This window comes from Watersipora subatra, chromosome 2, assembly GCF_963576615.1.
Source record: "Watersipora subatra chromosome 2, tzWatSuba1.1, whole genome shotgun sequence".
NCBI classification, from domain to species: domain Eukaryota; kingdom Metazoa; phylum Bryozoa; class Gymnolaemata; order Cheilostomatida; family Watersiporidae; genus Watersipora; species Watersipora subatra.
This window is the reverse complement of record NC_088709.1, coordinates 41,967,296-41,995,044: the sequence shown is the minus strand read 5'-3', so window position 1 is coordinate 41,995,044 and position 27,749 is coordinate 41,967,296. Positions and strand designations below refer to the sequence as shown.

The following is a 27,749-nucleotide window of genomic DNA, read 5'->3' as shown; positions in this document are numbered from 1 at the left end:
AACCTGAGGAATCTAATTATGTTTGTTCCACTGCATTTATTTTCACATCACTATATTTTCGCACTCATCAGAGCTGCGAAATTAAGTTCCAGCAAAATTTTACTCTGTATGTTACTCACGAAACTAAATACTAGCGAAATATAAGTGTCCTAGGGTATATTATCAGTTAAAATATGTCTATTCACTAGCGCCACATCTTCTGACGTATCACCACATACCCTATTTGTCATACGTTATTACTTAGATATCATCGGAGAATTACTACAGGTATTTCAATTCATTGCCGTACGGCTGTACAGTACACAATTGACAAGCTGTTTTAAGGCAAATATCTAATCTTGTACATGGGTGACCAAGTATTCCTACTAAACTCTAGTATTTCCTGTTTATATAAATATAGATGGCAGTAATTAAAACCTTCAGATTTATTCAACAAGTGTTTTTCGATGTTCATTCTTGATCCAAACATGGAAAACCACAATTGTGGTGCTCTATGAAGCTGCAAGATTGTTCACAGCAACAGAGGGTTAACTTGTAATTTGCTGCCAGAGATTAATTGGGATAACACAGCTGCATCAGTTTCATATGTTTATTGCTGCATTTCTCCTATTCTCAATGGCTGCGCTTCATAAATACTGGTTCACACTACATAGTCATATCTCAGCGTTGATGAAAAATACTTCAGTGATCGTCGATGATAACAATGTTCACGCTATCACAAACCCATCACACCCATCAGTTTGCATCAGGAAATATGTAGTGTTTCCATTCATCATTTTAAATTTTCGGCGAAGAAACCTCTGTTTTCGCATGCTGGAATAAAAAAATAGACCTGCAGTGACTATCATAATCACGCTATCGGCGACCGCGAATTGCAATCGCCGAAATGATTCACATTCGAACAGCGACTGTTGATTCTTGGTGAAATATCGGGAACGTTTGACTGCTGCAAACTTCCCTGACGTGTCCGCGATGCTTCGTCGATGCCATCGGGTCAAGGTTCATATAATCGACGATGAACGCCGAAAGGAAAACGCTGACAAACGGCGATATAATGTGAACCAGCCTCAAGTGTAGAATGATGAAATGTAGCTGCAGATGTACTGACAACTAGTGAGTGAGAAGCCTGCAGCAACACAGTAAGTATTTTGAAAGTCTTACAGCTACAAGGCTCTATCAAATAGCTCATAATCCAGGAGCAAAACAGTGGGACTTGGAAGCTGCAGCAGCACAAAAAGCATGCTTATCATGGGAAGCCAGCCGTGCTCAATAACGAGCGCTATGGCTAATCATGAAATGGGGAATTTGAAAAAATAAAATGGATATATCAATACTTGCCACCTCTCAATTATCAGAGGTTACTACAGGACTTGCTCATGAAAAGCTAAACATGGATGTAGAATATGCCATTCACCATGCACAGACATGTAGGTGAACATGCCACCTTAAAATCCTTTTAATATTTTAGCTTCAGTGATGAAAGATTAAGTTGACGCTTCACTTAAAACGACTACAGAACATGCTTCAACCCCATCAACAGGTACATGTGAACGCAAAGAGCCCATCAGCAGGTACTTGTTACCTTGCTTCAACCCTATCAGCAGGTGCTTATAAACATACATCAACCCTATCAGCAGGTGCTCATAAACATACATCAACCCTATCAGCAGGTGCTTATGAACATACATCAACCCTATCAGCACGTCCTTGCCAAACCTTTAAAGATGTGGTTGCGTCGAAAAGTCGATTTAATGAAATTAAGATCCATAAAAGGCTAAAACATCAGCTGCAATTTTATGCCATTTTTGTCTTTGTAGACCAACCCTGTCCAGAGACATATGCGTTTGAATGAGGCCCTCTTTTGAAAAGCTCACGTTCCAGCGGGTGCTGCTTTCGTGACGTCACTAGTGATACATCTGAAAAGAAACCACGCTCGATAAATATAAGGTCGCGTCCTTAGCCAATCATCAACGCAAAATTTTTATATAGGTCGTAATAAATGTTATCGCTTGTAAAACGCGTGTCTGTGATCTCAAATTTAGGGATTTTACTCTATTATTAAATCGCACGGCCATCGATATTTACTAAATTAATTACCATCGTTACTTTAATGAATTACTCGATCGACACGTTTTATTGGTGAACAACATAATTGTAAAAATTGCTGTGAAGTTACTGCGAAGGTGACTCTGAGTTTTCTGGGCATCAGGTGGTTACAGTGCTACAGAGGAAGATCGGAGACTGGAGGTAAATCTATCTCTTACTTTGAGTCTCTTATAGATATACTGTTGAATTTACATTCAGATTATATTTCCCTGTTTGAGGCTAAAATGTAATTTCCTGCGCGTGCGAGATACGTATGTACAGTGAGTTCTTGACAGCTTCTTTTTAATCCATAGCATCTAGCAATACAATGGCTTAGATTGATGAATATACTAAAGGTAATATTTTTAGTACTCATTAATACATGTACTAATTAATAAAATTATAACTTTTTGCTATCACTAATCATCGTTTTACAATTTTTTATCGATTTGCCTAGCTACATTTGCTACAAATTTTCTGTGGCAGTTTTATCTAGTAAATTAGATTTATGATTTGACTTTAGATGTTCACTTCTCACTTGTAGAAAGTGAAGAAAATCGATTGATCAATGCAAATCTTTAACTTCCAGAACCAAAGCTTCGAATCATTGGCTTGGCGTACTTATGCAAAGAAGTTGAAAATTGTTAAACATTTATTTGTTTTTAAAATTACACTCGCAATCTATCTAACTCCCAATTTGAAAGCTTTCAGTAGATACGAGTTAGAACGACATATCTATGAATGACATATATTTATTGCATTTGTTTTACTGATTACAGGATGTTTATGTGGTCCCACCCGACGAAGCAGCTTTGTCAGTGTGGAAACTGCCATAAATGGGAAAGAGAGACTTGAATGTGTGCTGCATAAACCATGATGTTTTGTTTGAGTTTGCTGCAGTAGATGAATTTGTCTTATTGTATCAGCTAAAACTATGTGAGTGGCCACGACTTGATGAATATTTTTAATAAAAGCTTTATACCAAGGTGAAAAATTTTTTGCTTGTAAAAATTATATAAAATAATATTGTTGAAGATAATGCAAAACATGATTTGCAGAATATTGTAGTGAATTGGATACGGTATATGGATGTTCGCAGAACTGGAGAATGTGAGTTCAAATCCAGTTTGCAGCAGATTTCTCATCCTTAAAACTCTATTCCTATGTATATTCTTTTCAAAGACGCAGCTTGCTTATTTTACTTACAGTAGTAAGAAACTAGTTTTTGGTGTGGGCAATGATCTAAAGCCCCACCCCCAGGATAGGCGACGGGCATAATGTGGGAGGGCTTTTGGGAGGCTGTATATCGTTAGTGTGGGTAGTGACGGAACTGTCGATACAAAGACCTTATTCTACATAGTTTGCTTGACAGAATTACCGTAGACCGGTAGAATTGGTAGTCGGTACTCAAATGTTTACACAGCATTTGGAGAAAGTGAGTAAGACAAATATTCATTTTTCGTTATTTAAGGCCTTTGAAACGTTCATAATAATGTATCTGTAGCTGGATTTAAAATTTTATTCTAGCCAACATGAGCAAATACAAAATAAAATATATGCCAATAGAGCCACGTAGGACTAGACTTTTATCGCAAATAACCGATGTGAATACGAGATATATTGACAGATATATCACGCGTGACATCATTTTGGGCAAGTTTTTTTGGCCTAAGCATTTTTACCGCGATCAGATTTTTTTTATTTTAATCTTCAAATATCTTGGCAATGAGATCGCCTAACACAACAAACAACTTATCAACTGATAGAGAAAAAAATGCTTTCTTTTATGATCAACTCCAATTTGACGCAACCACATCTTTAAAGAGCAAAAGAAAACAATTTTGACAAGTAAATCCAGCTTGTTAGCATTCGCGCAGATGAGACCACTGGCTCTCCTAGGTACTCAAGCAACAGACCTATGACATATCATCAGATATGTACAGGTACTCTTTCACTGGCCATACATATCAGTATTACAGGTACTCTCTCAATGGACATATATATCAGTATTACAGGTACTCTCTCACTGACCATATGTATAAGTATTACAGGTACTCTCTCCCTGACCATATATATCAGTATTACAGGTACTCTCTCACTGGCCATATATATCAGTATTACAGGTACTCTCTCACTGACCATATATATCAGTATTACAAGTACTCTCTCCCTGACCATATATATCAGTATCACAGGTGCTCTCTCACTGGCCATATATATCAGTATTACAGGTACTCTCTCACTGACCATGTGTATAAGTATTAAGGTCCGGCCACACGTAACGAATTATTCGTTCAATCTGACCGAATCCACGAATTTCACAGAATTCACAGATTTATTCTGCCGAATATCATAGATTCGTCTGAGCTGTGCATGCACACCGAATTCGTTAACGAAACGCTTTTAATTGGCTAACCAATTTTTTTTAGCGAGCACGGTTCTAGTAGCTTTGACAAGTGGTATAGTCCAAGACAGGTACGACGACACACAATAAAAGTATCACCGCAATATGACTTGATACATACGATGCAACTGCCTATATGCGCTAGAGATAGCGACTGTTTTTGCGACGGAGCTTTTGCAGTATAAAAAGAAATTATTATTATTGAAAAAGAAATAATTCATAGTTTCTAAAACATATAAAAGAAAATTTTGGATACACGATGAGAAGTTCCTGTCATGGTGAACCAACGAGAGAGAACCAACAATAGCGCATATAGGCCGTTGCATCGTATGTATCAAGTCATATCGCGGTGATACTTTTATTGTGTGTCGTCGTACGTGTCTTGGACTATACCACTTGTCAAAGCTACTAGAACCGTGCTCGCTAAAAAATATTGGTTAGCCAATTAAAAGCGTTTCGTTAACGAATTCGGTGTGCATGCACAGCTCAGACGAATCTATGATATTCGGCAGAATAAATCTGTGAATTCTGTGAAATTCGTGGATTCGGTCAGATTGAACGAATAATTCGTTACGTGTGGCCGGACCTTTACAGGTACTCTCTCCCTGACCATATATATCAGTATTACAGGTACTCTCTCACTGGCCATATATATCAGTATTAAAGGTACTCTCTCACTGACCATATATATCAGTATTACAGGTACTCTCTCACTAGCCATATATATCAGCATTACAGGTGCTCTCTCATTGACCATATATATCAGTATTACAGGTGCTCTCTCACTGACCATATATATCAGTATTACAGGTACACTCTCACTGACCATATATATCAGTATTACAGGTGCTCTCTCACTGACCATATATATCAGTATTAAAGGTACTCACTCACTGACCATATATATCAGTATTTCAGGTGCTCTTTCACTGGCCATATATATCAGTATTACAGGTACTCTCTCACTCACCATATATATCAGTATTACTGGTACTCTCTCACTGGCCATATATATAAGTATTACAGGTACTCTCTCACTAGCCATATATATCAGTATTACAGGTACTCACTTGCTGGGCATATAAACAGTGTTATAGATATAAGGTACAAATTGAACAAAAAATTTGCGAAACATTGAAACCAACTGAGGAGCAATAATTAAAGGGGTAAATGCAAATTTTAAAAGTTTTATTAATTTTCTTTCTATAGATATACATAGATAAAATATGTATGCCAAAGAGGCAGACAACTCCCAAACAATATATACTAGTTACAATATATACAGCCTTACAAAATCATTAATTTTTCAAAGAATCCCCGTGTCTAGCCTTGGCTTTTTTGTATTCACTTCATCATCCCCGCTTCCTTTCTCTGCAACTCTTTTTCTCGCGCTTACATTCGCCACTATTTCCATCAGATCATCTTCATCTGACTCTACAATATAACAAACTTGAACAGCTCAGACTCTTACCGACTTCACTTACACACTTACACACCAGACTTGTAGAAATAACAAAGATAATAATACTGAAAAATAACCTCAGCAACTCAACTCGCAGTGCCTGATATTTATGGTAAGAATAGATCAATGTCTTTGACACGGCTCACTATAAATTTGATATTGCCTCATTCCAAGCGAGATGTTCTTAATTGCGGTCTCAGATCTATTAGCCATCTCCCAGGAGTTCCTTTTACCAACTGTGTACATCTAAACAACATTGTCAAAGATGAAAAACAAAATTTACCACTTTTGGATCCATTAGCATTGCTTTGCTCTGGCTTAGCCTGAAGTTTACTTCTGTCAACTATGAGCCTGTATGTATCACCTCCCTCCAGCTCTTCGCTGTAACAAATACTAGGCTATACTAGGCCTATATTAGTCATCTACATGTACACATCTGCATGCATTGCCCTCTAAACTCTAAAAACATGCGCACTGGTGATTAGCAAACGGAAACATAGTAAACAATATGGGCAGACGACCAACATAGCTCAGATCAAGCACTGCATAAGTACGAGGAAGCACAGAGCTGGTAGCGATTGAATGAAAACTCTTACTGAACCAGGGCTAGATTGAGATCAAGCTTTACCACCAACAACCGAGTGGATACAATCTAACCGCCCATGGCTTACCACATCGAGCCATGTTTCACTTTGCTACCACCGCAGTCATATCAGGGCTAACATCTGCTGGTAGTAAACCAATACATCTGATGCTCTTGAAGAATCCAGTGACACCGGATGTCATCTGGTATCAATACTCTAATCGATAAGCCTTTTTTAGTGTCAAGAGTAAGTTATGCCAAAGAATGAAAACCAAGTGTCATCTCATGTCATCACGCTAGTCATCCCATGTTGGCACTATAATCAAAGAGACTTGTCTCACCCATAATTAGTACTACCACTCGACGTGACAGTGTCGCTTGGGATGACAACGAGTTGAGGGTTCCCTGTGAAGGCAATGAGCGAAAGTCGATACCTTGACACCGATTAGAGCCTTGAACTCAGGAAATGTTATGACCCTTGCCAAAGATTATATGGAGGACAGACTTTAACAAAATAGAATGAAAGATATATTAAATTTTCTTATCGGTCAAAGAAACTAAGCATGGATAATATCAATTTTTCAGACAATTGCAAATAATTACCAGCTGAATGAGCCCACGAATGATTCTCAATCAATTTCCAGAATCGAAAGGCACACGGCAAAACGAAGTGAGGCCAACAATAAAATCCCTACTTGCGATACATGGAGATTTCTGGGGCAATGTTTAGACTGAGTGGAGCTTAGAAACTAAGTAAATACTGACATAGTTATTACAACTTGAATTGATGAATAAAAATTTACATGCGCCCAATTTTGTAGCTGGAGAACCTTGTGCAGCCAAGTTTGAGACGTGCAGTGAGCGCCTATAAAAATTGAGACATAAGTTAACATGCAAGACTCTATTAAAAGTAACTGATACGCAATAATATTCTTCATCATTCATCAAAAGGCTAAACACTGGATCCAGATGATAACAATATAAAATACAGCACCGTCATTACACTAAACATTAGTAATAGGAGAGAGGACGACTACCGTGATACTACATACAAGTGGATTAGTATCGAACATACCAGTCATTAAAGGCTCATGATTAAATTACCAGATAAACAGACATATTAACACAGTTTGTGAAAATCATCGGGTATTATTGACAGGATATCATAACCATCTCAGAAATGGCTTTGCCTAACTCTGTATGACTGTTCAACAACCGATTCTCCAAGTGGTAAACAACGAAAAACCATAGTGATGACATTTTAGTATTAATTTTCAGGTTATGTTAAGTTTTTCATTACAAGACACCCAACCCCTCCTAACCCCCTCCTAACCCCTTCCTAACACAAAGTACACTCTGGCTATACCTGCTCGTGCTGTAATGCACTAATGCTCGACAAGAAGCTTTCTTAATGATACTTAACTACCCGATTGACATGATGACGGAATCATCGATGTCTTATATGCACTTGCTGATCTTTAGCAACACATAAACTGATAATAAATTGCCGAATAAAACTACAGACGGAATGAGATTTTTAATTATAAATTGATATTGTATAAAGATTTTGGTGAAGGAGATCATTTTCAAATGTTTCAAAATGAAAATGATTGCGTTCAGCCACAACAGAATTTTCAGTGAGCCTCCAGCCAGAAGTGTTTTGAACAAGCGCCTGCACCTGCATAACAAGAACCTGCATGCCATCGAAAGCATGTGTCAAGTACAATTTTACATGCCTGAATGATAAACCTCAGCCTGCCTAGCTAAAGTTTGCAGCACTACCATAAGTAATAATGTCCGCGCCACAAAAAATTTTGCCACGTTTGGCGTCGCCGAGCTATGGGAAACTAGTCCAACCTTAAACATGAGCTTGCGCAAAATTTTGGTAAAACTTATCAGAAAATATTGGTATTTTTCTATTATTTACAATTGTTTTGATGTTTGAGGTGACCTATAGGCCAAGATGTTTCAAGATTGAAATTGACAAAATCGATTAAAATTAAAACGCTGTAGATTTGTAGATTTTAATATTGAAACATGCTAAAAGTCAGACCACCTCAAACATAAGAAGAAATCAAACAATAGAAAAGTACCGATACTTTTAGATTAAATCTATAACACTTTTGTGTTCATCTTGAAGGATATGCATAGACATAGAAGGATATGCATAGACCTAGAGGGATATGCATAGACATAGAAGGATATGCATAGACCTAGAAGGATATGCATAGACATAGAAGGATATGCATAGACATAGAAGGATATGCATAGACATAGAAGGATATGCATAGACCTAGAAGGATATGCATAGACCTAGAAGGATATGCATAGACCTAGAAGGATATGCATAGACATAGAAGGATATGCATAGACATAGAAGGATATGCATAGACCTAGAAGGATATGCATAGACCTAGAAGGATATGCATAGACCTAGAAGGATATGCATAGACATAGAAGGATATGCATAGACATAGAAGGATATGCATAGACATAGAAGGATATGTATAGACATAGAAGGATATGCATAGACATAGAAGGATATGCATAGACATAGAAGGATATGCATAGACATAGAAGGATATGCATAGACCTAGAAGGATATGCATAGACCTAGAAGGATATGCATAGACCTAGAAGGATATGCATAGACATAGAAGGATATGCATAGACCTAGAAGGATATGCATAGACCTAGAAGGATATGCATAGACCTAGAAGGATATGCATAGACATAGAAGGATATGCATAGACATAGAAGGATATGCATAGACATAGAAGGATATGCATAGACATAGAAGGATATGCATAGACATAGAAGGATATGCATAGACATAGAAGGATATGCATAGACCTAGAGGGATATGCATAGACATAGAAGGATATGCATAGACCTAGAAGGATATGCATAGACATAGAAGGATATGCATAGACATAGAAGGATATGCATAGACATAGAAGGATATGCATAGACATAGAAGGATATGCATAGACCTAGAAGGATATGCATAGACCTAGAAGGATATGCATAGACCTAGAAGGATATGCATAGACATAGAAGGATATGCATAGACATAGAAGGATATGCATAGACATAGAAGGATATGCATAGACATAGAAGGATATGCATAGACATAGAAGGATATGCATAGACATAGAAGGATATGCATAGACCTAGAAGGATATGCATAGACATAGAAGGATATGCATAGACATAGAAGGATATGCATAGACCTAGCAGGATATGCATAGACATAGAAGGATATGCATAGACATAGAAGGATATGCACAGACATAGAAGGATATGCATAGACATAGAAGGATATGCATAGACCTAGAAGGATATGCATAGACATAGAAGGATATGCATAGACATAGAAGGATATGCATAGACATAGAAGGATATGCATAGACCTAGAAGGATATGCATAGACCTAGAAGGATATGCATAGACATAGAAGGATATGCATAGACATAGAAGGATATGCATAGACATAGAAGGATATGCATAGACATAGAAGGATATGCATAGACATAGAAGGATATGCATAGACATAGAAGGATATGCATAGACCTAGAAGGATATGCATAGACATAGAAGGATATGCATAGACATAGAAGGATATGCATAGACCTAGCAGGATATGCATAGACATAGAAGGATATGCATAGACCTAGAAGGATATGCATAGACATAGAAGGATATGCATAGACATAGAAGGATATGCATAGACATAGAAGGATATGCATAGACCTAGAAGGATATGCATAGACATAGAAGGATATGCATAGACCTAGAAGGATATGCATAGACCTAGAAGGATATGCATAGACCTAGAAGGATATGCATAGACATAGAAGGATATGCATAGACATAGAAGGATATGCATAGACATAGAAGGATATGCATAGACATAGAAGGATATGCATAGACCTAGAAGGATATGCATAGACATAGAAGGATATGCATAGACCTAGAGGGATATGCATAGACATAGAAGGATATGCATAGACATAGAAGGATATGCATAGACATAGAAGGATATGCATAGACATAGAAGGATATGCATAGACATAGAAGGATATGCATAGACCTAGAAGGATATGCATAGACCTAGAAGGATATGCATAGACCTAGAAGGATATGCATAGACATAGAAGGATATGCATAGACATAGAAGGATATGCATAGACATAGAAGGATATGCATAGACATAGAAGGATATGCATAGACATAGAAGGATATGCATAGACATAGAAGGATATGCATAGACCTAGAAGGATATGCATAGACCTAAAAGGATATGCATAGACATAGAAGGATATGAATAGACATAGAAGGATATGCATAGACCTAGAGGGATACGCATAGACCTAGAAGGATACGCATAGACCTAGAAGGATATGCATAGACCTAGAAGGATATGCATAGACATAGAAGGATATGCATAGACATAGAAGGATATGCATAGACCTAGAGGGATACGCATAGACCTAGAAGGATATGCATAGACCTAGAAGGATATGCACAGACCTAGAAGGATATGCATAGACCTAGAAGGATATGCATAGACCTAGCAGGATATGCATAGACCTAGAAGGATATGCATAGACATAGAAGGATATGCATAGACATAGAAGGATATGCATAGACCTAGAGGGATACGCATAGACCTAGAAGGATATGCATAGACCTAGAAGGATATGCACAGACCTAGAAGGATATGCATAGACCTAGAAGGATATGCATAGACCTAGAGGGATACGCATAGACCTAGAAGGATATGCATAGACCTAGAAGGATATGCATAGACCTAGAAGGATATGCATAGACATAGAAGGATATGCATAGACATAGAAGGATATGCATAGACCTAGAGGGATATGCATAGACCTAGAAGGATAGCTAAAAAAATAATGGTTTTGATCATTACTTTCTCTTAGAGACATGTAAACATAAGGGGAGACTCTGTGATAAGTGGCAAGATGATAGCGGAGAGTAATAACAATAATACATTGATTAAATTAGTGTAACTCATAATTATGGTTTAAATTAATTTAAAGATTTATTTATGAAGTTCTTTCAGCTATTTTACTTCACTAGAAATTCCACTGTCGTACAGCCCACGACCAAAGTGATATTGGAAAAAATAAAGGGTACTGATGGTTGAGAAATGCAATATTAGCAGTCAAATAGGATAACTGCAATGGTAGCTGTAATGTACTGGGTGTGGGTGTTATTATATACAACAAATAGCAATAATGAAAGGAAAAGATTATATGTTTATATCTCTCCTCCTGCAAAAAGAGAAATGCAATATTGGCCAATATTAGAAGTAAAATGCACTGATATTATTAGAATAACCAATACTATTTATATAGTAATAATATAAAACCAAAGCACAATCTTTTTTACATTTCAAAACGGCATAGCTAACAATATCACGAAGTTGTGATATTTATATAGATTTTTAGAAAATCTGTACTACGTAGTCATTGTTCTGTAGTCATCCAAACTTATAATTAATTATTGTAATAATCTCATAAATGTTAAAAAAATATCATCGTCATTTGCTTTACTGACACTGCGTTGGACATCAGTTAGAATGCGAAAGTATTCAAATATGTCGGCAAATGAAATTGAAAATGAAAAAATTGAAATCGGCAAGAATGAAACGATTTCTGTACTCCTATGTTAATTGCCGAAACCTTCAGCAATTCGACAATGCTATAGACTGGTGAAAAGTGCACGTTTTTTTTTCGTGAAATGCGCAATACTTTATCGTTCTATTCTCTATCGCCCGGCGTTTCAATTTCCGGTCTTAACTTTTATTAATCCAAGCTTTTCAAGCGTTTTGTGGCGACTTTCGTCCAAAGAAATCTGTCTACTTGTGTATAATCCGATCAGATGGGTTAGTTTTAGGAATTTGCGGTAACCTTTCAAAGGCTTGGTAACACATTTAAATAGGTTTATATGCGTTTTGTATCATTATTATACTTAAACGACTTTACTGAAAAATGGTTAAATTTGTTGATAGGATTTTTTTGCAAGGGTTTGGTGACGGCCGCTAACGGATAATTTTTCGGGAGTTGTGTGCACATGTGCATTTATCATAAATCTCCCAATCAATCGTTTCACTCTCGTTTGGTCGTGGGAATATGCATCTCTAAAGTTCTTAGAAATTTTGAGCATTGAGTGTTTGAATTTATTTCGCATTTCAAAAGAAATATTTGTTTTAATCCAATGTAATCTGTTGAGAAACTTATATGCAGAGATGATCCAGAATTGAGGCTTGACTAGACCAAGGATGGTGGCTGAAATCATGGAGTAACGTTGAACATCCATAAGATAAAATAGAGATTAAAGCTAGCATACCTACAAGCTGAATCAGTGAAGATAAATTCACTCTTATCAGATTGTACTAATGAATTTGATGGACACTATACACGGGACCATCCCAATAAACTACACCTCCTTTACATAAATCCCACTGAATGTAAACAATTTATGTAAAGTTTTTGTTGCATATTATGTAAGAATTCCATGTAACATAAAGCGTCAAGTTGGAGTTTGTTATCTGTGTGTGATAAGGAGTTGGAGTCTGTTATCTGTGTGTGATAAGGAGTTGGAGTCTGTTATCTGTGTGTGATAAGGAGTTGGAGTCTGTTATCTGTGTGTGATAAGGAGTTGGAGTCTGTTATCTGTGTGTGATAAGGAGTTGGAGTCTGTTATCTGTGTGTGATAAGGAGTTGGAGTCTGTTATCTGTGTGTGATAAGGAGTTGGAGTCTGTTATCTGTGTGTGATAAGGAGTTGGAGTCTGTTATCTGTGTGTGATAAGGAGTTGGAGTCTGTTATCTGTGTGTGATAAGGAGTTGGAGTCTGTTATCTGTGTGTGATAAGGATAAAAGGGAAAAGTTCTCAATACAAACTAATAATAATACTTCTACAGTATTGTCATTAAATTAAGAAGTTATGCTTAGCTTTTTTCATTTTGAAGGGCCAAAGGGGTGAGTTTGGGAAGATCTTGGAACAGATTAATCAATTCACATGTATTTTATGTTATATATAGCATAAAATCATATTACAATTTCTAATTTAACGAATTTATATCAAGGAGAAATTTGATAAGATAAATTTACATCAAGGAGACATCCGATAGGATGAATTTATATCAAGGAGACATCCGATAGGATGAATTTATATCAAGGAGACATCTGATAGGATGAATTTATATCAAGGAGACATCTGATAGGATAAATTTATATCAAGGAGACATCTGATAGGATGAATTTACATCAAGGAGACATCTGATAGGATGAATTTATATCAAGGAGACATCTGATAGGATGAATTTGAATCACTCCATTTTAAAATTGAGGCAATTTGGCAGGCTTTTAGCCATTACTAAATGATTATCTTACACTTTTGGGATCGTAAAATACTTGACAGCGGCATAAAAGCTTGATACAAGACCAAACCAGCTGAACCTTTTTGACTGTGAACATATGAAGGATATGCATAGACCTAGAAGGATATGCATAGACATAGAAGGATATGCATAGACCTAGAAGGATATGCATAGACCTAGAAGGATATGCATAGACCTAGAAGGATATGCATAGACATAGAAGGATATGCATAGACATAGAAGGATATGCATAGACATAGAAGGATATGCATAGACATAGAAGGATATGCATAGACATAGAAGGATATGCATAGACATAGAAGGATATGCATAGACCTAGAGGGATATGCATAGACATAGAAGGATATGCATAGACCTAGAAGGATATGCATAGACATAGAAGGATATGCATAGACATAGAAGGATATGCATAGACATAGAAGGATATGCATAGACATAGAAGGATATGCATAGACCTAGAAGGATATGCATAGACCTAGAAGGATATGCATAGACCTAGAAGGATATGCATAGACATAGAAGGATATGCATAGACATAGAAGGATATGCATAGACATAGAAGGATATGCATAGACATAGAAGGATATGCATAGACATAGAAGGATATGCATAGACATAGAAGGATATGCATAGACCTAGAAGGATATGCATAGACATAGAAGGATATGCATAGACATAGAAGGATATGCATAGACCTAGCAGGATATGCATAGACATAGAAGGATATGCATAGACATAGAAGGATATGCACAGACATAGAAGGATATGCATAGACATAGAAGGATATGCATAGACCTAGAAGGATATGCATAGACATAGAAGGATATGCATAGACATAGAAGGATATGCATAGACATAGAAGGATATGCATAGACCTAGAAGGATATGCATAGACCTAGAAGGATATGCATAGACATAGAAGGATATGCATAGACATAGAAGGATATGCATAGACATAGAAGGATATGCATAGACATAGAAGGATATGCATAGACATAGAAGGATATGCATAGACATAGAAGGATATGCATAGACCTAGAAGGATATGCATAGACATAGAAGGATATGCATAGACATAGAAGGATATGCATAGACCTAGCAGGATATGCATAGACATAGAAGGATATGCATAGACCTAGAAGGATATGCATAGACATAGAAGGATATGCATAGACATAGAAGGATATGCATAGACATAGAAGGATATGCATAGACCTAGAAGGATATGCATAGACATAGAAGGATATGCATAGACCTAGAAGGATATGCATAGACCTAGAAGGATATGCATAGACCTAGAAGGATATGCATAGACATAGAAGGATATGCATAGACATAGAAGGATATGCATAGACATAGAAGGATATGCATAGACATAGAAGGATATGCATAGACCTAGAAGGATATGCATAGACATAGAAGGATATGCATAGACCTAGAGGGATATGCATAGACATAGAAGGATATGCATAGACATAGAAGGATATGCATAGACATAGAAGGATATGCATAGACATAGAAGGATATGCATAGACATAGAAGGATATGCATAGACCTAGAAGGATATGCATAGACCTAGAAGGATATGCATAGACCTAGAAGGATATGCATAGACATAGAAGGATATGCATAGACATAGAAGGATATGCATAGACATAGAAGGATATGCATAGACATAGAAGGATATGCATAGACATAGAAGGATATGCATAGACATAGAAGGATATGCATAGACCTAGAAGGATATGCATAGACCTAAAAGGATATGCATAGACATAGAAGGATATGAATAGACATAGAAGGATATGCATAGACCTAGAGGGATACGCATAGACCTAGAAGGATACGCATAGACCTAGAAGGATATGCATAGACCTAGAAGGATATGCATAGACATAGAAGGATATGCATAGACATAGAAGGATATGCATAGACCTAGAGGGATACGCATAGACCTAGAAGGATATGCATAGACCTAGAAGGATATGCACAGACCTAGAAGGATATGCATAGACCTAGAAGGATATGCATAGACCTAGCAGGATATGCATAGACCTAGAAGGATATGCATAGACATAGAAGGATATGCATAGACATAGAAGGATATGCATAGACCTAGAGGGATACGCATAGACCTAGAAGGATATGCATAGACCTAGAAGGATATGCACAGACCTAGAAGGATATGCATAGACCTAGAAGGATATGCATAGACCTAGAGGGATACGCATAGACCTAGAAGGATATGCATAGACCTAGAAGGATATGCATAGACCTAGAAGGATATGCATAGACATAGAAGGATATGCATAGACATAGAAGGATATGCATAGACCTAGAGGGATATGCATAGACCTAGAAGGATATGCATAGACCTAGAAGGATATGCATAGACATAGAAGGATATGCATAGACATAGAAGGATATGCATAGACCTAGAAGGATATGCATAGACCTAGAAGGATATGCATAGACCTAGAAGGATATGCATAGACATAGAAGGATATGCATAGACATAGAAGGATATGCATAGACCTAGAGGGATACGCATAGACCTAGAAGGATATGCATAGACCTAGAAGGATATGCATAGACCTAGCAGGATATGCATAGACATAGAAGGATATGCATAGACATAGAAGGATATGCATAGACATAGAAGGATATGCATAGACATAGAAGGATATGCATAGACCTAGAAGGATATGCATAGACCTAGAAGGATATGCATAGACCTAGAAGGATATGCATAGACATAGAAGGATATGCATAGACATAGAAGGATATGCATAGACCTAGAGGGATACGCATAGACCTAGAAGGATATGCATAGACCTAGAAGGATATGCATAGACCTAGAAGGATATGCATAGACATAGAAGGATATGCATAGACATAGAAGGATATGCATAGACCTAGAGGGATACGCATAGACCTAGAAGGATATGCATAGACCTAGAAGGATATGCACAGACCTAGAAGGATATGCATAGACCTAGAAGGATATGCATAGACCTAGCAGGATATGCATAGACCTAGAAGGATATGCATAGACCTAGCAGGATATGCATAGACCTAGAAGGATATGCACAGACCTAGAAGGATATGCATAGACATAGAAGGATATGCATAGACCTAGAAGGATATGCATAGACCTAGCAGGATATGCAATGACCTGGTCGGAAATAGTTTTCAACAAATTAATAATACAAATTTAACCACCAACTCTGAAAGTGTATAAACGAACAACAAAAAATCTCATTGAAATATGACTCATTTGCCGAGAGTCAAGGTAATGAACTTCTGCAAGAAGGGCCCTAGACGATGACAAAAGCATTCATACTGGGAGTAGAACTAGCGCTACTAGTGACAACTAGTGAACTGAAGCAGCAACTTACATAGCGTCTATGATGACGATGAGGTTGTACTCTTGCAAAAAGTCATCACACTTTAACCTCGAGCCTTCAGAAATGCTGAATTCCGAGAGAAATTTTGTCTCATTGCCATCAGTGACTCCTTCTTCATCCGTCAGCAAGATGGTTCCCTTACCATCATCGAGTTCTACATCTGGTGACTGCATGCCAAGTTCCCTTTTCAGCACCTGTGAAGCAGTGTTGGATGCAGCCGTAACAAAAGTGTTTGATACCATCATATAGTTGGGCACCTGCTGTATCATATCATGCGCATGGGTTCTGGTTGGCGGCTAAAGGTTTGTAGCTGCCAACCAGTGACATTTCTAAGTTAGTGGATCAAGACCAAAAGGATTTAAAATCTTGTAAAAAATCTTTACTTAAAAAATTACGACTTAACTTTCAGTGCCAATGAGTAACATAGAAAAGTTGATATAAAAATGTTGTTGATAACAGGTTTGGTCCAGTCGGAACCAATATGCTAATAAAAACATCGTATTCATTTTACTGCCTAAGACACGAAACAACACCAATTAATATCATATATAACTTAAAAAACAAATGTTGAAATTAAAACTATCTAAAAATTTAAAACTATAAATTACATTTAAAAATTGAATTGATAACATAATAATAAAAAAATAATGGTTTTGATCATTACTTTCTCTTAGAGACATGTAAACATAAGGGGAGACTCTGTGATAAGTGGCAAGATGATAGCGGAGAGTAATAACAATAATACATTGATTAAATTAGTGTAACTCATAATTATGGTTTAAATTAATTTAAAGATTTATTTATGAAGTTCTTTCAGCTATTTTACTTCACTAGAAATTCCACTGTCGTACAGCCCACGACCAAAGTGATATTGGAAAAAATAAAGGGTACTGATGGTTGAGAAATGCAATATTAGCAGTCAAATAGGATAACTGCAATGGTAGCTGTAATGTACTGGGTGTGGGTGTTATTATATACAACAAATAGCAATAATGAAAGGAAAAGATTATATGTTTATATCTCTCCTCCTGCAAAAAGAGAAATGCAATATTGGCCAATATTAGAAGTAAAATGCACTGATATTATTAGAATAACCAATACTATTTATATAGTAATAATATAAAACCAAAGCACAATCTTTTTTACATTTCAAAACGGCATAGCTAACAATATCACGAAGTTGTGATATTTATATAGATTTTTAGAAAATCTGTACTACGTAGTCATTGTTCTGTAGTCATCCAAACTTATAATTAATTATTGTAATAATCTCATAAATGTTAAAAAAATATCATCGTCATTTGCTTTACTGACACTGCGTTGGACATCAGTTAGAATGCGAAAGTATTCAAATATGTCGGCAAATGAAATTGAAAATGAAAAAATTGAAATCGGCAAGAATGAAACGATTTCTGTACTCCTATGTTAATTGCCGAAACCTTCAGCAATTCGACAATGCTATAGACTGGTGAAAAGTGCACGTTTTTTTTTCGTGAAATGCGCAATACTTTATCGTTCTATTCTCTATCGCCCGGCGTTTCAATTTCCGGTCTTAACTTTTATTAATCCAAGCTTTTCAAGCGTTTTGTGGCGACTTTCGTCCAAAGAAATCTGTCTACTTGTGTATAATCCGATCAGATGGGTTAGTTTTAGGAATTTGCGGTAACCTTTCAAAGGCTTGGTAACACATTTAAATAGGTTTATATGCGTTTTGTATCATTATTATACTTAAACGACTTTACTGAAAAATGGTTAAATTTGTTGATAGGATTTTTTTGCAAGGGTTTGGTGACGGCCGCTAACGGATAATTTTTCGGGAGTTGTGTGCACATGTGCATTTATCATAAATCTCCCAATCAATCGTTTCACTCTCGTTTGGTCGTGGGAATATGCATCTCTAAAGTTCTTAGAAATTTTGAGCATTGAGTGTTTGAATTTATTTCGCATTTCAAAAGAAATATTTGTTTTAATCCAATGTAATCTGTTGAGAAACTTATATGCAGAGATGATCCAGAATTGAGGCTTGACTAGACCAAGGATGGTGGCTGAAATCATGGAGTAACGTTGAACATCCATAAGATAAAATAGAGATTAAAGCTAGCATACCTACAAGCTGAATCAGTGAAGATAAATTCACTCTTATCAGATTGTACTAATGAATTTGATGGACACTATACACGGGACCATCCCAATAAACTACACCTCCTTTACATAAATCCCACTGAATGTAAACAATTTATGTAAAGTTTTTGTTGCATATTATGTAAGAATTCCATGTAACATAAAGCGTCAAGTTGGAGTTTGTTATCTGTGTGTGATAAGGAGTTGGAGTCTGTTATCTGTGTGTGATAAGGAGTTGGAGTCTGTTATCTGTGTGTGATAAGGAGTTGGAGTCTGTTATCTGTGTGTGATAAGGATAAAAGGGAAAAGTTCTCAATACAAACTAATAATAATACTTCTACAGTATTGTCATTAAATTAAGAAGTTATGCTTAGCTTTTTTCATTTTGAAGGGCCAAAGGGGTGAGTTTGGGAAGATCTTGGAACAGATTAGACTATTTACATATATTTTATGTTATATATAGCATAAAATCATATTACAATTTCTAATTTAACGAATTTATATCAAGGAGACATCTGATAAGATAAATTTACATCAAGGAGACATCCGATAGGATGAATTTATATCAAGGAGACATCTGATAGGATGAATTTATATCAATGAGACATCTGATAGGATAAATTTATATCAAGGAGACATCTGATAGGATGAATTTACATCAAGGAGACATCTGATAGGATGAATTTATATCAAGGAGACATCTGATAGGATGAATTTGAATCACTCCATTTTAAAATTGAGGCAATTTGGCAGGCTTTTAGCCATTACTAAATGATTAATATCTTACACTTTTGGGATCGTAAAATACTTGACAGCGGCATAAAAGCTTGATACAAGACCAAACCAGCTGAACCTTTTTGACTGTGAACATACATTCCTTCCAAAGTACAACAGCAAGCGTCCATCTACACACTAATCATTAGTAACAGCTCACCTTATCTCGAAGCACCTGTAGAGTCATGGTAGCGGGGTTAACCTGAAGTGTGACCTCTGGCTTCTCAGAACAGACATAACACTTGCTATTCGGTTTTTCTAGCTGGCAGGGATTGAGAAGCTTTTTCTGAGTGTTCGGCTTGCGGACCAGATACGTCTGGAAAGTTGTTTAAATAAATTAAAATAGATGCAAACCCAAACATGATATCTGGTGAATATTATCAACCCTGAGCACCAAAGCATCCATATCATTGCAGATATTCATACTGGACAAATAGCTGGACTGAATGTCACAAACTGAGAGAAAAAAGTGAAAAACAAACATGAATAGAGAAAAACTGAGAAGAAAAACGTAAGAAAGAAAAGCTGAAGAGACAAGAGCATAGTAATAACAAACAACATTACAAATGACAAACAGGAAAAAAGAGATTGACATACAAACGGCATAGAGTGATGACTGCGTACAGGAAGTACTTACGGCCTTACATCTGTCTATTCTTCCACTGACAATTTTCAGAGATTCCATAACTTGGACAGCCGCTATGATAGCATTGGTAGTAGCTATAGCTGGTATAATATTTCCTGCCATTGCTGTGGGAAACAACAAAATATATTCTATCGTACTGCTAGAAGTCATTCAACAGTAAACCAAAAAGAAACTACCGACATTAAAGGATATCTGATGGGAGAATTCTAAATACTTTTTAGTATCAAGATTTATCCTAAAAGGCTAATTTCAACTTGCCTCCTTGATCAGCACATCTTACTGGTCATACAAGCAAGTATTTCAAAATCTTGAAAAACTGGGCTGTTTTTATATAACCAATGCAGCAAAAATTCAATGTTTTTAAAATAATTAACAGCGTCTGATTAAACCAAATTCAACTGAGAAGCCATACACTTGTATGACTTGAAGAATATTGCTATAGATGTGATATAACACAAGTGATGGACAGTGGAGAACAATAGAGTAACATTTAATCGCAATTCGTACTTGAGTATGTTAACTCCAGTAACTACTGTATGTACTCCCAATCATAGTACTTGTATGATTCCTCTTTTTGACTACTACAGTGATGTCTCCACATACGACTGTCCTAACATGCGAGTAAGTTATGATGTGAAGAGGATTCCAAGCAAATCTTGCCTGGAGACATGAGACACATTTGTGATATGGGACAGTTCTCGATGAGGCGGATAAGTGGCCACGTATATGAGAAACTCCTTATGAGAACAACATCAATCGGTCGTCTCGTCGGGTCAGTTTTAAAGTTTTAAAAAGGCTAAAGGTGAAGGTGAAAGCAAGGCAAAAAGAGCAAAGCCGGAATATGATAATAAAAAAATGAAAACGAAAACAAAACTAGAATTGAGTTTGGTGTAAAATTAAAAATTATTTTAATTGTGTGCTTAAGATAGATTCATTAAAGTCAAATTTGAAGCTTATGTTATGTAACGTAGCATACCGAACATGTTGCCAAGTTTCTCTTGCGCCGTCATTAGCTGCTACCATCTGCCTCGAAGGTACGGACTCCATACATACAGAGTACATGATATTACACTTTATGCTGATAATAACCACTAGATAGATATTTGTTATGTCGTGAGTGTAGATGGTGAATTAGATCAATTAAAAACACATTTTCTAGATTTTTAATTGTACTTGTTTCAAGTGGGTTTTTCAGAGGAAGGGTACGGATTAATTTGTATTTAGTAATTTTATATAGGAATTATTGATTTGTGATATGAGAAAATTGATATACCAACTCGGTTCCAAAATGCCTTAGGCTCGCATGTCGAGGTACCACTGTATTTGGCAACCTTAACAAAAGTTCTACAAAAAGCTGGAGCATGAAAACTGGTGAGGTCTTTATACATTATAATGCGTTCTGGCCAAGATGACAGACGTCTGGTTGCATAGCAACAGCGAATGCAATCATCATTTTCTATTGAGCCGAGCTACAGGTCTGGTGTATGCATAGTCTATGACTAAAAAATATTAAACACGGAGATTATTTTAGGTTAAAGTAAGGTTACTACTAATACGACCTTTAACCCTTTGACCAGGTATAAGCCCCCCAAAAACAACCGAAACTTGTGTAATTTATTTTCGAAAATGCATAGCTCAAATCTTTAATTTATTTCTATGAACAAAATTTTTTATACATAAACATTCATTCACATATCTACTACTAAAAAATACAACTATGTGCAATTGTCCCTGTATGAAATGCTTGGAAGCATTTTTTTCGGTAGAGTCAAACGCTATAACGTAGCAGTGCGAGCCACCATAACGATCGTTTTCTCTGTATATTCCAAGTATATTAAAAGTCCAAAAAGTTTGCATCACTTCTATCATTTGAATTATTTTTATTCTGATCAGACAAAAAATCACTAACGATCGCAGGATCAAATAATCTTTTATTTTACCGTTTTGAAAGTCGAGCCGATGTTGACTGGTTTTTCCAACTTTTGTTCTTTTCCAAGGAGGCGCGATTTGTTTAGCTTTTAGCACAAAGCAACGCCTCTCAGATAATCGTTTCATATTGTAAATCATCGACCGATATCTTGTTGATGATATTTAAAACTTACTAGTGTTCATATCCTTTGTTACTAGGCGACAGCTTTATAAACGTCTACCAAAATCGATATAAATGTCGTTTCCCCACGCAACCGGTAAGCGACATTTTGGTTGTTTCCCCTGCCAAAGGGTTAAGACTCCAACAACAACAGATAGAACAAGAAACAATTTATAAACATTTGATCAACAGCTACAGTTTATCATCTATTTAGAACTCTAACTACAGGCTGCCCCCCTACAGACCAGTATGTCCTGCCGAGCGTATCTGATGGAAGCATCTCTTACATATAGACCAGTAGTTTTAGTGGCACAAATACCAGTGTCAAAACATAATGATATAATGCATTAATCCTTGAGAACAACAGCGACTGCAAGTGGCTTACCATCGCAAGTGACCTGCACCATGGTAAGTGACTTACCATCGCAATCTAATCTACAGCAGTTTCGTAATGGCGGCGATTAACTGTCTGTTTTTGAGCTTTCAAGAGTTTTTAATCAAATTTCCACATATTTTGCACCTACCACACAGCAGAGTAAGATATGATGAGCCTTTTGATACCAAATAACTGTAAGGTGAATTTTGTTGCAAGTCAACCTTTAACAAGTTATTATATACCGTATAGCAGTATGCGCATGCTAATTATTTTAGGACTGCGACCACGCGTTACAATCCCCCTGTTAAGAAATATTTTTGTAAGGTTCAATTACTATATATGAGGTCAAGGCCAATTCTTTTCACGCAGACAATTATAAGAAGAGCCGTGACATTCTCTCACCGTTTGGTCAGACATTGACAGTATGATATCTCATTTTTACATTTGTACCAGTATCGAGAGGTACCAGTATCATCGTATTCAAAGCTTTGATGGATATAGCTTCTGGTGGAACAGTAACCTTTTTCTATATACACACACCCCTATGCAATAATTGTTATCATTAATTCAACATATTCAGGATTTTTATTTTGTTCATATCAGTGTTCATATGATCAATGTTCATATGTGTTCATCAGTTCATATTAATTGTATCATTACCGAATCATCTTTTATTGTAATCGTAGCAAAACATACTTAATTTAGCTCTTGCTTGCTAATTATTTCACATTTACATTTAAACACTCTTATAGTTGTTTTATTTTGTTTAAATTTATTTGACCTGCACAAACCTTTTCCTCATGATACGAAGTTTGAACGTTATAGTTGCTTGGCAAAGTTTGAAAACCTTTAGTTGTTTTTATTTCCTCTTAAATTATTTCAACTACACAAAACACTTTTCTCATGATATGTAATTCGAAAGTTAGAATGGCAAGTGTCGTTATATGTTAAATACAAATCAATTTTCTGTGTAAAGATTTTTTCACTACTGGGGCAATGCTGGATAGTACAGATAGCTATTACTAATTTTAGATAGTTTATAAAATAAAACAAACAACCACCATACATAAAGAACGAGAAGGTAAAATAAGGTCAGTTTAGACTCAACTTACATTTAATATCGAAACGTGACTTGCTGCCGATGTGGAATATGTGCATCCTAAGGTTGGCAGCACTAGCAACAAAGTCCATGGCAGCAGTCTCATCCTGCAACACAATCATACAACTGTATCTAAGAGCATTATGGCAGCGATAACAGACCTACTAAGTTACTAACTTCATCACTTACAACTTGGTATAGAAAAGTTATGAATGTCTTCTTTCAGCTTTTCCTGTTAGGAGGCACCATCGTATGCAATCTTCCGCCTGGTATGGAATTTATTATGAACAATGAGATTTAGCAGTCGTAGTTGAATGCCCTTCCAATACCTCCGATGGTTCTTGTGGGACTCGAACCACCAACTTACTGAACATAAGCCGGCGCCCTAGCCACTGAACCACGGTATGTGGGATTTACTTTAAAACTTAACAGCTGTAACACTCTCCAATTGAACAGAGTTTAGGTGATATCTTAACTATATGCATCAAACAGAGGTTTTAGCATACAAAATATTTTGTTGTTAACATGCGCAGTTAACATCATCATGAAGATGCTCTGGAATAAGATGCTCATTGTCTGAAGATACATAGACATAGACATAAAGTTGAATACCATCACATGGTTATAGTGCTAGAGTTCCAATGTTAGAGAATTATGGCATCTGCTCAGCTTTAAATATATACAGTGTCTAGTAGCTGCTAATCGCAATGTTTAACAACCTTGAACTAGCTGTGGTAAAGACAACGGAATGTCTTGGCAATTATTGACCTCTCAAAGCTACGTTGCCATGACAACAAACATCCTTTCTACCCCTTACAGTACTTTTTATCATGTCAAGTTATCAAGCATGTTATCGAGTTTATGTCAAGCATCTCCGTCGTACATACTGATACCAACACTACATATAAACATACTGAGTACGAATGAGACAGCTAGTACAAATGAGTCGGACAAACCTTGTCCCAGACGAGGGTGTTATCAGTTTTTTCTTCCTTGAGCTGCCGCAGGTCAGCGAGAGAGTCAGAGAAAACTTGTTTGCACTCATCAAGAGACCAAACTCTCTGATCAGAGATACCTCCATCGCCATTAGAACCATTTTCTGAATCTATGACACGCAAGCACAAAGATTCACTACAAGAAAAGTCAGGAGCTGATCGATTAGCGTAGCTGATAGAGCATCTGGCTGCTAAACTGAATCTAATGGGTTCAAACCCTGTGTAGAGGAATCTTTTTTCCTACCTATAACCGTGGTTTCGCACAGACTAGATTCTTATTATTTTAGAGAATAGCACACCGGTAGTAAGAACAACTTTCAATTAAATTTAACTAATTTAAGTAAATTTAACTTTCAGATACCCATAAAAAAGGCAAGATTGATGATGAGCACTGAGAATTGGGGCTACAAACCGAGTGGGAGCAGGAGCACGTGTTCACGAAGGTGCATGTAGCTAAAAACCTGTGTGGAGTAGTTGTTATTATCACGAGTGCGGATACCGTGCGATGCAATGTTGTTCTCAACCTGCATCCGTGGCTTCGAGCAGGTGGACAAACAGTCACAGCTCTTTTTCGATTATTACAAGTGGCCAACAGGCTCTTCATGATTATCAGACAATGATATGTACTCCTTCAAGCTAAGGCTAAAAAATTAAACAAATTTTTACGGTAAGTTGTAAGATATCACTGCTAAAAGTGACAGCATTACAATGACGATAAAACAGACGCGTAAAAATAATAGACATGGTTTTATTGAATGCGTGAAGTGCATTTGTGAAAATATTTCGACGAATAAGGTTGCATGAAAGTGTAAACCGAAACCATCTACCACAGCTACGTCATATTTGAGCCATTTTGGAAAGAGAATCCAAACGACAGCTGTCTCGTGTGGCTGCGATTAACTGTTCGTTTTTGAGTTTTTAAGAGCTTGCAATCACATTTTCACATATTTTGCACCTACCCTAGGAAACTTATATTTCGCTAGTATTTAGTTTCGTGAGTCGCACACAGAGTAAACGCTGCAATTCGCTGCAACTTAATTTCGCAGCTCTGATGAGTGCGAAAATATAATGATGTGAAAATAAATGCAGTGGAACAAACATTACATTCCTCAGGTCCAGTTCACTGGTACGAAATATTTTTCAATTTGGGACTACCGTACTTTTCGGACTATAAAACGCACCTCTATATAAGCTGCATCTGCTTTATTTTCCAATAAACGATAGTAAAACAATACATAAGCCGCACCTTTGAATAGGCCGCAGAACTAAGGACTGTGCTTTTTAACATGGCAGCAACTTTGCCGTTTAAAACGGAACAGTGCAGAATGGCACAGTTTCGTATTATCCTACGCTTTTTAACTTAGTGCCTAACGGGACAGTACCGTGAGGCATTGTTTCGTAGTTTCTTTCACCGCTAGAAGCGCACTAATTGGAGATTCCCGTTAGTGCGCCCTAGCGGTGAAAGAAAAAGCCACAGATTAGCCGCATGGCTCAAATCATCAGAAAAAAGTAGCGGCTGATAGTCCGAAAAGTACGGTAGTTTTTATTTGTGAACCGCAGGTAGAAATGTGTAGGCGAGATCAATAATGCGATTGGATCGCTTGCTGCCATTTGTTTCCTAGACTATCAATCACGTCAAGGTCCCTGCCGCAGTGACCTATGTGGTACCGATATTAGAATTCAAGTATTTATAGCACGCGGTGGCCATGGCTCCGGGTTGTTATTGCTTTTGGTTGGTAATAAAATTCATCACCACAATAATTATTATTCAATTTTATGACTTTCCCTACCAGACTGTCATCCTCATCAGTTACAAATTCAATGACTAAACTAATATCATCATCTTCCTAATTTGTCTAGGCTTTTCCAAAAAAAACTTATTATCTTAATTTGTTTTGCCATGCTGCTCAGTCGGTGTATTAGCTATAATGAGTTTAGCAAAAATTGCCCAATGAGCCAACCACACACGAAACTTGCCTGCATTTCTAATATGACGATTATATTGTGAATATCAATGAACAAAGCCATTTATTTTCGCGTTTTCGCTTGTTCGTTATGATAGTTTAGTTTCGCTCATGAAATTTTTGCGAGAGGATGTTGCCGCGAAAATGCGACAGTTACATGCCGCAAATACATAAGTGTCCTAGGGTACAACACAACAGAGTAAGACACGGTGAATCTTTTCACATCAAATAACTGTTATGTGAATTTTGTTGCTAGTCAACCTTTAAAGTAAATTTTGCGTTCTTTTGCTACAAGAGAAAATACAGTTGTGGCC

The 27,749-nt window shown here is 36.7% G+C and overlaps 2 protein-coding genes across 2 annotated transcripts in view; both read right to left on the bottom strand.

Moving 5' to 3' along the window:
* The window catches only part of LOC137386902 (uncharacterized), a 28,290-nt gene extending 22,483 nt beyond the window's left edge, over positions 1–5,807 (bottom strand). The window contains exon 1 of the mRNA XM_068073107.1: positions 5,781–5,807. The gene's annotated coding sequence lies outside the window, so the exon portion shown is untranslated. The remainder of the gene's footprint in view (positions 1–5,780) is intronic.
* LOC137386903 (SUMO-activating enzyme subunit 2-like) overlaps positions 5,661–27,749 on the bottom strand; it is a 35,341-nt gene continuing 13,252 nt past the window's right edge. Inside the window, exons 8-14 of the mRNA XM_068073108.1 lie at positions 25,433–25,581; positions 24,490–24,583; positions 20,904–21,016; positions 20,427–20,582; positions 17,363–17,565; positions 6,235–6,332; positions 5,661–5,923 (exon numbers count right to left, since the gene is read on the bottom strand). Of these exons, the coding sequence (XP_067929209.1) occupies positions 5,796–5,923; positions 6,235–6,332; positions 17,363–17,565; positions 20,427–20,582; positions 20,904–21,016; positions 24,490–24,583; positions 25,433–25,581 (941 nt within the window). The 3' untranslated portion in view covers positions 5,661–5,795. The remainder of the gene's footprint in view (positions 5,924–6,234; positions 6,333–17,362; positions 17,566–20,426; positions 20,583–20,903; positions 21,017–24,489; positions 24,584–25,432; positions 25,582–27,749) is intronic.